We start from the raw sequence: 12858 nt of genomic DNA on the forward strand, positions 1-12858 counted from the left end.
AGATAAAGTAGACCAAAACATTTTCATGAGCAGGATGATCTGCCTTTGCAGGAAGATGGATACAATAGCTTCCAAAAATGTTCCACAAAGTTTAGCAGTTTCAAATGTACTGTGCAATACTCTGCCTATATCAAAACATGCAGTGTTTAGTTGCTGTGGAATAATACAGATTCACAAGAAGTTTATTTCTAGTATAAAAATGCATTATTATATCAAACACTAATCAGCCGAAGTGATACATTTCCTTATGTACAGTGTGAGATGGCTGACAGAGTTTGCCCATCCTTTCTAGGGATTGCACAATTTTTGAAGATGATCGATGCAAAGTAGTCTTGTATTCTCTCACCTTTTTAAAAATAATTATGCATGTTTCCAATATTTTATTATCAAATAAAGCTGAGATCTCAAAATAAAATAGAAGGCTGGAGTGTATTACACGTTTTTGTGGTTTTCTTCCAGTCGGCAGCCAAATGAAGCATTGGGAACATTTTAGCCCATCAGTGACTTAATGAAGCACGCCCCAAAATCAGACACTGCAGTCATTCTGGATATAGGTTTGAAATCCCTAATTTTAAAGGCAAGATTTGTGTTACTGTACTGTATGTGCTGAGCAGCACCTTAACAAGAATACCATACGCTTTGTAGAATAGATGAACCTGCCATGTGTACCACCAACTCACAAATATTAGGTACAGAGACTGATGGCACATAATATAGAAGCCCTGCATATCATGGAGGCCTTGACGCCTCCCTCTCCCATTACTACAAATAAGGTAGCAACCTCCATTCGTGCTGAGGGGCAAACCACCTTGCACTTAGCAACACGTGATTGATGACTTTCCTGAGTTCAAGAAGGGGGAAAATATTTTCAGAATTACATTTTAAATAATTTGAGTTAGTCAACATGCTTTGGTCACAACCCCATGACATGTCTCCAAGGGAACAGAAACACTGACGACCATTTTATGCATACTAGGCTGTGGAGAAGCTTGATTGGATGGAGTCCTCCCTCAGCTGCCGGTGCTTCCCAATGTCACGTGAAGTCCGTCTCTCAATCGTTATTCTATAGTTCTTCCTGCAAAATAACATTGAAATTTGAACCAAAGAACCATTTCCCCATTCCAAGTTTTATATTTGTGAAGGGAGGGTGCACATAGTACTGAAAACAGAGGCATCAATAAAATACGTTTTTACTCCTATCTTTATTTTTTTTTAAAAGACCAAAAGCCTTTTTTGAGCAATTATATTAGCATCAAACATTACAATTTCCCAATTTTGTGAGAGTATTGTGTTTGGAATTGTTCCAATTTTAAGGAAATACTAACCTGAAGAAATAGAATGCCATTAGTAATGCAGCCCCCAGGAGAGCTCCAAATGTAATACCAGTGACAGCAGACACCCCGAGACCACCTGCTTGGAAAGACGAGGGAAGCTGTCAGGAAGAAGGCTTGTGGATCACACAAACAGAGAAATGGCATTTTTCATAAAACATCACGGAAATGCTTAAAACAAACATGAGCACTCGTATATGCTTGGAAATGTTAGAGATTCTTCTGAATTCTATAACCGTCAAATTTGAATATTCTGTTTGGACAGTGTCTCAGTCCAGATGCTCATTGAATGTAATGAACAATTTTATTTTGTGCTCAGATCAGGCAATGGGCCGTCAGTGAGACAGTTCTGTCTTGTTAGCAGGGTGAGCGTCCTCTGACCAGGGACTCCAGCAGACTGACACAGACAGGGAGTAAAACAGTATTGGGACTTTACATGATTTGGTGGAGTAGTCTGGCATTGACATTTGGTGTCTTGCTCTCAAAGTGAACCGGTCATTGTTGAATCTTGGCAGCATCTGAAAACTCCCATTAATGCCGAAGTAGTTAATCACATCCTGAAAGCACAAGGATTCACATATTACAGAGGTACTGTCATTTCCTGGTGCCCACACCTCAATAAATGGTTAGTACTGTATCTAACACTTGTATCCAGCACCCATCATACGCATTAACACAGATGTTTTTCAATGTTCTTGTAAAATGAAACATTTCTAAATTGTGCTGTCATATATTATGGATTTGTGCATGGCTATTTAGTAAAATACAAATATTTTAAAATCCTCTCAAATAACCCAGATTTAAGTTAATTGTGCATTTCAGTGAACTTCAGGCAATCTATGTAACTGCAGTGCTTAGGGCCAGAAAGCCACTGCCTGCCCTGTCATCCGCATAGTAACTAGTGATCTGGACTGTTTTCTCTATCTAAAATCTGCAAAGTTAATGGCTCTTTGTTTTATTGTGCCATTGGTATTTTTAAATATGCAAACACAGAAAATGTGTAGCCTGGCAACAGGCACTGCATAGCACCTGTAATTGCTGCTTGCTTATCACATGGACATGCATTAGTTATTCCAGATGTAGCTATGGCCAGGTTTATTTTTGACTGGGGAAAGTGCCATCTGACTTAATACTTCCAATGCTTTTAAGCCAAGCTGTCGCAACCAGCCCTAGGAGTCAATAAAACTGGCTTCTTCCCACCGGTGTGGATACATTGCATAGCCACTGCCCACACAGTATTAGGTAAGCTGTAATACGGGTATTACTAAATGTTTGTACTCACCACGGAAATAGCAAATGTATTTACCTCATAGGTGCCTGTCTCATGGTCTACCATAGCCATCACAGAAAAATCCCCATATCTATCGCCGTTGGCATCTATGGACACTGGGCCGGCAATGCCTGTACAATAGAATGTAAAGAATTTGAAAATTAATTACTAACAAGACCTGCACATTCCAAGGAAAACAAGAACAAGAGTCAAAACATTCCAAATGGCCGATACAACAGGAAATCACATCCGTCTCCAGGCATTTTTGTTGGCTTTGCCTCTGGCAATTGCAATTTAATACTTGCGTTGGCGTTACTGAATTCTTGACATTTTTATAATATTATTTCTTTTGACAAGAGAATGTGATCCCATCTTTGTGGGCCTTGCTGAACACAACAATGTTATTTCACACAGTGAGTTGGCAACAGAGCCGATGACAGCTATGTAGGCAGCCTTAAAAAAAGCCATTCTTCTTTTCATTGGTGCACAATGAGTGAAACTGAAATGATGGTCACTCCCCTACAGCAGTCAAAGAGCATAACCTCAAAATAAATACAATCTAGGAGTATGAATTTAGGAATTTGTTTTTTTTTTAAATGTACAAATCAGCTATTTCTGAAGGCTATTCTATTACAAGATGTTGGCTATTCATTTCATTCTTTTAAAAGAAATTGAATTACATGTTTGACTATTACACAGAAGTTCATAGGCAATAATGAGTCATGGTAACAAGACATACAAAGTAAATCACATTGTTTGGATGTCAATGGATTAATCTCATTTCAGAAGAGTTAAATTACGGAATTCCAAGGCCACTTGATGGAGAGCCAATGAAGGACAACTGCTTTTAAAGTGCTGCGTCATTTTCAAGTTGGCTTTACATATGGGGAAGGCAGAGATTCAATTTATTCACTTGCATAGCTGAATAGGTCACATGACCTCAATGCATTGATGAAATTATCAGAAACAGTCCAGTTAATAGAATAAACTTCCCACAAATACATGGCATGCAAAAACAAAACAAAACATGTCAGTCATAATATAACATAATGTTTATGACACAACATAATGACAACTGGGGCTTGTTGTTTACCTGCAAACTAGATAGTACTGTATCTAGCACTGTATCAAGTATATATGGTCTTGAAAACTCCCCAGAGTTTCTGCCTCTACTACATGACCTGTCAAGCTATTCCATACAGTGACTATACTCTACCATTTTGGCTATCCCTTCTAACCTGTCTCTAATGAACAGTGAAGTTAAACTGACTGGCCTGCAGCTTCCAGGATCAGTACAGTGCCCTTTCTTACATATATTGGTGTTAAATTACCTTACTTCCAGTCCTCAGGTATGTCTCCAGTTCCTAAAGACTGTCTAAAAATACCAGCCAGTGGTCACTCTATTCTGTACCTTCAAAGGTTCTGTTCCACATGTGCTGTGTAATTTGGGCTCCATCTGTCTTGTTGGAGCCATTCTGCTTAACTTCCACAATGGCCATCGCATACAGGAGCAGAGCATCATGGAACCCCTCAACAAAAACATTGATCTGAAAAAAAAGCAGAATAGCATGTCAGTGAGACTGAAGTCTCTATTCTGTTTGTCTATTGTCATGCATAACAAATGTGTTACTTTTTGTGCTCAGCAGCCACCCGACATATCATTGGAAATCACAGAAGAATGTATGTTTACAGTGCGTGAGTACACTCTACAGTACACGTTAAGTCACCTACAGTGCATGGTAATTGACGATTTGAGCAAAACTAATGTTGAGGGACACACTACCCTGACAACTGCCGACAGACCAGAAAAGGTCCAGGATGAGGATGAAAGTCGGCATAGGGATCATCTAGTACAGCATCAGAGGAACTCTAGGGTGTCGCCAGCTCATGGAAATATAGTTTTGAAATTGTCTGAAATGCAAATGAGCTGGAACTTCCTGTCATGAGTAAATGAGGAGTTCATCAGTGAGCAGAGTTCATCAGTGGAGACACTGCAATTGCCCAGCATTTGCATGCCAGCTTCTTCGGGAATGAAAAATTAGACCGAGTGCAACAATTGTGGTGAAAGAGGAGACGAAAGTTAAAGTTTGAGATTAAGTAGTACCCTAAGTCCAACAGACTGTGCTGGAACATAAGAAGTAAATATATAGATAATACTGACATAATAATGCATCGGTTTTCAGCCTGGGGTGTGAATACATAATAATAAGAACAACAACACATCAGTCAAACTGACATTTGAAAAGGGGAGTCATGCATATTAAATGCATATTGTGTTTACCTTAGAGCCATTGTCATGATCTGAAAAACCTGCACAGATTTTTATGTTCTGAGCTGACTATTAAATATGAAATAGAGACAACAAACAAGATGTTCCTTTTTTAATAAAGATTTTATTTGCATTGTTCTGTATTAAAATGCTGTACTCGAATGTGCAACACTGATAGTTGTAGCTGTCGAGGACACCTGACGTGGGGGAGGATGCTGTTACTTGGATACATGCTTTGCAGTGTACAAGTGCACAAGCCTGCCAAGTGCAAATGGAGAGATCATCAAAACATGGTGTGGGAAGAGCACAGTTGAAATCCATAGATATTTCAAATGCACAAACAGAAAAAATAGTTTTATATTTGGAGTTTACACTGGAAGGAGCGCCAAATGTTAATCACAATTTTGAAGGTGGTTCAGTCATCAAAAATAAATGAGTCATCCATAATTTGACTGCAATAATTCCCTGCCCTTTAAGGCATCAATCAACGTAAATGCCAATCCAAGCCAAATTTTTTACATATGATGCAGCAGCATATTAACAAGAGAAATTAACCTTAAGTACTTTGCTGGAGGATACAGTGGCAGTGCCCCACCTTGGACTTCAAGTTGCAAGCCCAGTTCCATAATTGATACATAACACTGCTGCCTCTGCTACTGCTGGTAAATCAGTAAACTGATGAATGCATATTTCAGTTTTGACTTGGAACTTCTCTAGGACCAAACATTATAAAAAAATATTTTAGAATGGGCTGAGAGGAAAGGATTCAAAAATATTTTACACATGGTCACAGTCCATGTTGAAGCATGTATTTATGGAATGCTGATTGAAATGTTACCAAGATACATAGTAGTTACCCAAACAAACAATTCATTTCAAGAAGCCTGAGAGTCATTTAAATGCTTTCAGGTGCAAATGTCTGTTTTCCACAATTAGTTTGTGGAACAAGACAAGTTAATAACCGCAATTATAATTTAGCTCCTGGCACTTTTTTCAAGCTGCAACCTGACCTCCTGTAATGATATTAGTCACAAGCAAGTAAGAGTGCTGTACAGCACAAGTCCTTCACAAAGCTCCTTAGGTTTGACATGTTTGTCAGCCACACAAAACATAGTATTTAATCTCTAAATGTGACAAGTAAATACTGCATTGCAGATATTGCACTTATAAATATGGGGCATGAAAGGAAGAGCATATGGTTTTAAACTGATGAACAAAAACCAAGTGGATCTAAAGCATTTAGTCCATGCTATGTGTGGGGCAAGCTTAATCATTTCCTTAAACAAGCATAAAGCAAAAAACACTCCACCATTGGTCTCTTATTAACCAAACTCCACACGATTTTCTTCCTTTTCAGATGAAAGGCTTTCTCCTCCTCAACCTTGCTTTGAAGATACTTAATCTTATAGGACAGGGGTCCTCAATCCTATCCAGAAAGGGCCGGTGTGAGTGCAGGCTTTCATTCTAACCAAGCGGTTACACACCTGATTCCAATAATCAAGGTCCTTAGCAAATACTCTAGTGGTTGATTAGTAGAGTCAGGTGTATAACTGCCTGGTTGGAATTAAAGCCTGCACCCACACCGGCCCTTTCTGGATAGGATTGAGGACCCCTGTTATAGGATATTTGTTCACTGTTAAGACCACAAAATCACTCTCACATTGACATTATCTTCTCTGCACACAGTTAAATATTTTAAGAGGGCAACAACCCAGCACACCCACCTGCTTGCCAATGGCACTTGCTGTATATACTGCCCAATATTCTTGCGGTACATTTTAATTTCAATGTACAGTACGGGTATTATGTGTGGTTGAAAGGCTTTACCTGTATATGCAGCTTTAAACCATTTTACCATCATAAATAGAGATATCAGTAATACTGTTTTACAAACAATAAGCTCTCACAGTTCAGATTAAGTAATGTTGATTGTTTTTAATTTGATACTTAAATTCCTGTTACAATACTGGATCATAATTTGAAGCATCTTGCAACCCACAGTACTACTGAACATTTAGTTTATCATGGGGGATACATGCTAGAGGATTCTGCTCGCTTGCTTCATATGGATTTATAGCAGATAAGTAGTCAGAGTTGGTCAAATACAAAGAAGCTATTTTTGATTGTATTTATTTCAAAACAATTTGAAATAAAGAGATTAGGGATATTTACACTTTACATATTACTTACCTTTGAAGTAATTCACGTTGCAAGCCTATTTTTGTCATCCGCCCCTAGTATTGTAAACCAGTTAAAAATTTTGAGCACTTATACCAAGCCCACACTGCACAGAGTATTGACCATTTTCTTTTTCTTCATTAGTGTATGTTAATAGAAGAATACACCAGGTTTACAAGTGTTTTCAGGCATTTATGACCACAGCTGTCCAGTCACATGATCTGGTCTTGAAATAAGCCACTAATCCTGTCTCTATCAAAACACGTTGATGGCTTCAGAATGCACACATTCACACACACACACAAACACAAATATTACATTCAATGCAATATAGTCAAATATTGCAACCAACATTTGTGGTGTAAAAGAGACTTGTAGAACTTACGTACATTGTCACTGTCACAATGTTGAATTCCTGCTTTGTGGAGGGACTTCTTCACCTCCATTGAAAAGTCCTCGAACTCTGGCTTGACAGTCCTCAGAAGCGTCACGGTGTTGAGTGTGGCATATGCCTGCTTGGCATCCATGTCAAATTTGTCCCCCCTCTTCCATGATCCATTCCCTGTATGCCAATGACACAATACCTGAGATGAAATGAGACCAATAAATAATTCCTCAAGCTTTTGGGAAAATATATAAGGTCCACTTGAAGTGGAAGTGAAAAAATAAGTGGAACAGATTTACCATAGGATGAGGAGTTGAACAACTCAATGTTGAAGAAGATGTAACTGCCGTTGGTCAGTCTACGGCGGTGGGCTGCCAGCATGATGTCACGGATGATGTCAGCCCCCGCACACATTATAATAACTAGCAAAAAAAAAATGGACTGAATTACACACTGCTTTGATTTCAGGTGCAAATCAAGGTCCTGTCCTTATACATAAATCATATGAGTGTTTATCTGAGATCAATGTTACCTTTAGCTCATAACAGACAAGGTTAGGCCCTGGAACAGGGAAAACTCACCCTAGATTACCACGCCTTCTCTGAGAGGTTTTATGAATATGGCTCCTGACCATATTCTACTGTGCCCATCTCCTAAGGGTGACCATGGCAACTAAAACCAGGCCTCATATATGTTACAGGCAGAGGTGAGAAATCTACTGATTACAGTATATTCAAAATTTTATATTTGAAAACTGATTACACAACATATGGTGCCTACTAAATCAGGCATTGCATGCCATACCTTTTCATTTTATGTCAACATTTCTGATTGCATGGGCTGTGACATTGCACCATGAAAACAATTTCAGTATTGTAACATGATAGCAAAAAAAACAGCCATTTCTACAGACACTAATGGAACATAAGCGTGGGATGATACCACAGGACCTATTTTAAAAGTAAGACACTGAATCGTCTATCAAACAATGGTATTTACCCCAAAGGAAGGAGAACTGGTTTACACATCTAAAAGGTTGCCATGGAGAAATTCTAACAAAACACACAAGCCTTCAACTCTTGCATTCCTCTGGAAATCACTGATGTGATATCTGAAATATGCAGAAATTAAATGACTTTTTATCATTCGCCAATATTAAAAGTGTACCCACAGATGGAAATATTAAAAGCAGTCCAGATTTAAGCGTTAAAGGCACATTCATCTGAGCTGATCTCTCTGCTTGTGTGTTTCCACATGATATTTACAGTAATACCACAATGGCAAATACTGTGTTCTTATTTCAGAACAGCGGATAAAGCTGTTTTTAAACTCTTTTTTTCTTGAATTGTGCCCCCTCCCCCCCCCCCCCCAGATGTAAATTTACAGATACACAACTAAAATATGAAAACAGGAAACAAGTCCGATCAGGGATTAAATGAGGCCAAACCCAAAAATAGTTATCTGTACAAACTTCTAAGATGAATTATTAATTTGCTGCCAGATGACCTTATCCAGAGTGATTTTAAATGGCCTATATTTTCTCATCGTTTTCACATATTGAAACACATTTCATTGGATTTTTATTGGAACATTTAGCTGTAAGTACCTTTCTCAGGGGTAGTAATCCTTTTCCTCCTCCCACATCAGGTCTCAGTAATAAAAGCCCAGCTGGCAGTTTGGTTTTTCTACTCCAATTAAAATTGACCAATCGGGGTAATGGGATTCCATTCTTTCTCACAGTCTTTCCACCCCCCCCCCCCCCCCATATCACATCTGTCATGACTTGTCTCTTCCATCAAACCACAATTAATTACATCCTTATCTTTGAGAGACAAATTGATTGTGAGTTTTTTATTTTTTTATTTTTAATTTTTATGTAACATCATGTATTTGGGTCACTGAAGTCAATGAAAAGAACACTGTGTAATAACTGAAAAAGGAACTCTCAACTCATTAATTTCTCTACATAAAATGCATTAGGTTATGGACAGAGGTTGATACTTATTTAAAGTTCACTCACATCTTATTCGGCCCAAGTACGCGCCAGTGCAACTTATGGGGTTAATAATGCTTAACTAGTCAATGAATCTCCTCAGAACTACTGTAAATATGCAGAGATACGCCATTACTTATCATTCCTATCATGAGCAGAAGAAACCCAATAACACTGCAGTACTGGTTAAAATCAGCAATGTCTTCATTACGTCTTGTCTTGGTTCTAATACAAATCTTAAGGAATGCTGAATTCAGGTTACATCGGCCAATTTTCCCATATGTGTAGGATTAACATGCAATGGATAAAAATGGCACAACACAAGCACTGTGAAACATATTCCATCAATGAGTACTGTACACCTCAAAGAAAGCTAAGATTCTTACCTCAGAAGACATTAGATACAATTATGCAAGCCGGGTTCTTGCAGTTATAACATATGCCAATATCCGTGAGGTCAAATGTATGGCTTTATGTGAAAGTTCTTCTCAGGAATAGAACACCCAGTTCATTAGCAGGGCCACATTTCAGACAGAGAGGTTTTAAAGAGCAACACAGAACACTGAAATAAGTCCCTTTCTGACTTACATTACCCATCAAGGAGGATTCCCAATCTTGTCAAAATTGTAACTTTCTCATTCTGCTACATCATGCGTTTTAATGATTCTGAAATTAGTACAGTAACCAAAAGCTGTAGATCAAGGTTCATTAGGTGCACACAAAAATGACCTTTAAACGTACTGAATTCCCACAACATAAGCTCCCAAGAGTGTCTCCATCTATCTACCATCTGGAATGCAAACAAATTTCCCACTTGACCTTTAGAGGGAATTAAACTAGACTGTAGTCTAACCAAGGTGATAATAGCAGAGCAGCTTGGAAAATGGAAAATTCCAGGAGGCCCCTGTTATGTGCAGGCACCTCAGGTAACTTTCTACATGTAAACTCTAACATTTTCATGGTCTCCATGGACTCTTTTTGTGGAGTAGTCATCTGCACAACGACGCTGCTACAGTCATTACATTAAAATTAAGCAACGCTCAACAATTCATAACAATAACAACTCATAATCACAATGTGTTTATTATTTTTGGGAGTCTCATCTCCGTCACGCATTAAAAAATATTTTCCATAATGTTGGTCCGGTACCAGGCTTCCTTTAAACTGGGAAGCAAGCTCTACCATCTCTCTCAAATGTGTGGTGTCCATTCTATGCACAGACCTTCCATTTTCCTAACCCGGTAATAACGGCCATAAACAAATGGCTGGATTACACAACAATTATTATAAATAAATCCACACTTACATTTGTTACCAGCCAAAAGAACAGAGTACTTTTGCAATCGCATGTGATCATTCTATCCAGGTGTTGAATAATTTTTCCTTAACATCGCGCAGCAAATCTCAGGCTTTACACTGAAAAGCGCAACCTGTAACGTTCGCAAGACAAAAATGTATTACCTTCACTGTCGTAGATAAGTTTGATGATTTCGTCTGAATCCACCTTGTTATCTTTAGAGTGGATGTTTAAAGCATCTATGTGGACATTCTCCGTTTTGAGAATGTTGTGAACACCTTCTAGGGTGAAGTAACAGTTCCGTTGATCCATGTCATCTTCATATATTAAAAACGCATTCTTCCAATTGAAGCGATGGAACATTGCGGAGAACGTCTCCGCCATTTTCAGGTAAGAAGGGGCAACTCTGGTCAGGTGCGAATATTCCTTCTTATAGCTGAAACCGGACGCCAAAGCACCTGCCGAAATTACTGGGATGTTCCAGTGTGATGCCATCCTTGCAACAGGCGCAGCCGCGTATTCACAGACGGGGCCAAGAATCAAGTCTGGTTTCTTTTGACAGGATCTGTCCACCAGACGAAAGAGTGCCTCATCGCCACAATTAGAATTTTCATAATGAAAATTGAAATTGAGTCCTGAGTAGAGTCCGTTAACGGATTTCATCTTTTTCTGAGCATAATCTATGGCTGGCGCAACCATTGAAATGGAAAAATGATAAGAGTTGTTTTTTGGCAAAATGATCAGTACGTCAATGTCTTCCGTCGATGCGCTTTCATTTACAGGCAGCATAATCAACAAAATATATAGCAAGTATGGCAACACGCAAATCATTTTGGTACTATAGAATGAGTCCCCTTTGTAATATTAATGACCCGATAACATGTATTATGCTTCGCTATCTGTTCCCTGTTTAGTAAACATTTCACCAGAACCGGCTAATTAAGAAATGCTGAAACGTCTACCGGTATTTAATTCAACGAAGCTGTTTTATTTACTTCTTATTTGAAATTCTATTGATATGTCCAATATATCAAGCTACAGATATTCTGCGTCGTCTCCGAAAAACATAACTTCATAAATCTAAAGTTTTCTCATAAATCACCCTCTTTCACTGGTAATTCCTCTATTCAACGCTTACTGCCCATCCAGCTACCACACGCGCTGGCTATGGGGAGGAAATTTGAAGCATCTTCAAGATAATTATTCCTGCGTCATCCATGTACCTTACACCTCCTTCTTAAAGGTACCATGTCAGTAGAAAGAATGCATTTAATATTTTGAACACGAACACGAACAGCCAACATCAAAGGCATGATTAGCTTTCTGCTCTTTCTGCACGTGTTATTGAACCATGTATTGAACGCAGTACAGGTAACCTGGCATCTATTTATTTGCGGTTTCCGGTTAATGCATCAAATTAATACATTTTGGTTGTTGGAAGGAATAACTACCGGGTTTTTTAATGTAGTACCTTTTTTCAATACAATTCCAGGTAGTGAGGCAAACTTCAAAGGTCTCTCCATTTTATTGCTATAACGTCAGCATAATGAAATAACGATTGCATGAATCTGGACAGCTATAGAGGCAGAAGGATCCACATCAGTCCAGTTTGATCAATGACTTAAACTGGAATAACATGTGAATTCTTATATAGCCGTGATGGATATTCCAAAACATAATCAATTGCTCCAGTAGTCCTGTTATGCAACAGTGACGCCTAGTGGATCGTATTTTAAAAGAAAACTTTAAATGAAAAAAAAAAAAATGTTTTAAAGACTATTTGTTTGATTAATATTTGCTTTTTCTCCCTTTGGCCATACCTCAATTTTGTACAGTACAGTTTACAAACACAGCCCTTTACAACAATGGACATTCTCCAGAGGGAATTAAAAATAATTTTAGAAATCACACACACACACACACTGACACAGACATGCACACTTCAATAAGTAAACAAACAAATAAATAAATAATAAGAAATCCATAACCAGTGTAGTGAAAATTGGAAAATTATTATAACCACAAAAAAAATTCAACTCAGCTGCAAAATAGTGATTCTAAAATGAATAACTCATTACTTATTTAGCATGAGATCAAATCATTTATAGAACAGTTTCACCATCAAATGACTTTCT

The 12858-nt window shown here is 38.2% G+C and overlaps 1 protein-coding gene across 1 annotated transcript; it reads right to left on the reverse strand.

The window, feature by feature from the left end:
* Nucleotides 1-140: 140 nt before the first annotated feature.
* Nucleotides 141-11878, reverse strand: LOC135239257 (atrial natriuretic peptide receptor 3-like). The gene is made up of 8 exons (XM_064307802.1): nt 10888-11878; nt 7733-7855; nt 7438-7610; nt 4013-4148; nt 2638-2732; nt 1768-1888; nt 1326-1410; nt 141-1075 (listed from the first exon to the last, which is right to left on the reverse strand). Exons 1-8 carry the CDS (start codon nt 11552-11554, stop codon nt 973-975), a joined length of 1503 nt encoding a protein of 500 aa, XP_064163872.1. The 5' UTR covers nt 11555-11878; the 3' UTR covers nt 141-972.
* Nucleotides 11879-12858: the final 980 nt, after the last annotated feature.

The sequence above is a fragment of the Anguilla rostrata genome, chromosome 14 (assembly GCF_018555375.3).
Source record: "Anguilla rostrata isolate EN2019 chromosome 14, ASM1855537v3, whole genome shotgun sequence".
Taxonomy (NCBI): Eukaryota; Metazoa; Chordata; class Actinopteri; order Anguilliformes; family Anguillidae; genus Anguilla; species Anguilla rostrata.

Excerpts from the sequence above, each read along its gene's own strand:
- LOC135239257 (XM_064307802.1), bottom strand. The coding sequence starts at position 11,554 with ATGATTTGCGTGTTGCCATACTTGCTATATATTTTGTTGATTATGCTG. Across the intron at positions 7,611-7,732 it reads GTTCAACTCCTCATCCTATG|GGAATGGATCATGGAAGAGG; the intron begins GTAAATCTGTTC and ends ATTGGCATACAG. Across the intron at positions 1,411-1,767 it reads AGACTACTCCACCAAATCAT|GTGGTCTCGGGGTGTCTGCT; the intron begins GTAAAGTCCCAA and ends CTTTCCAAGCAG.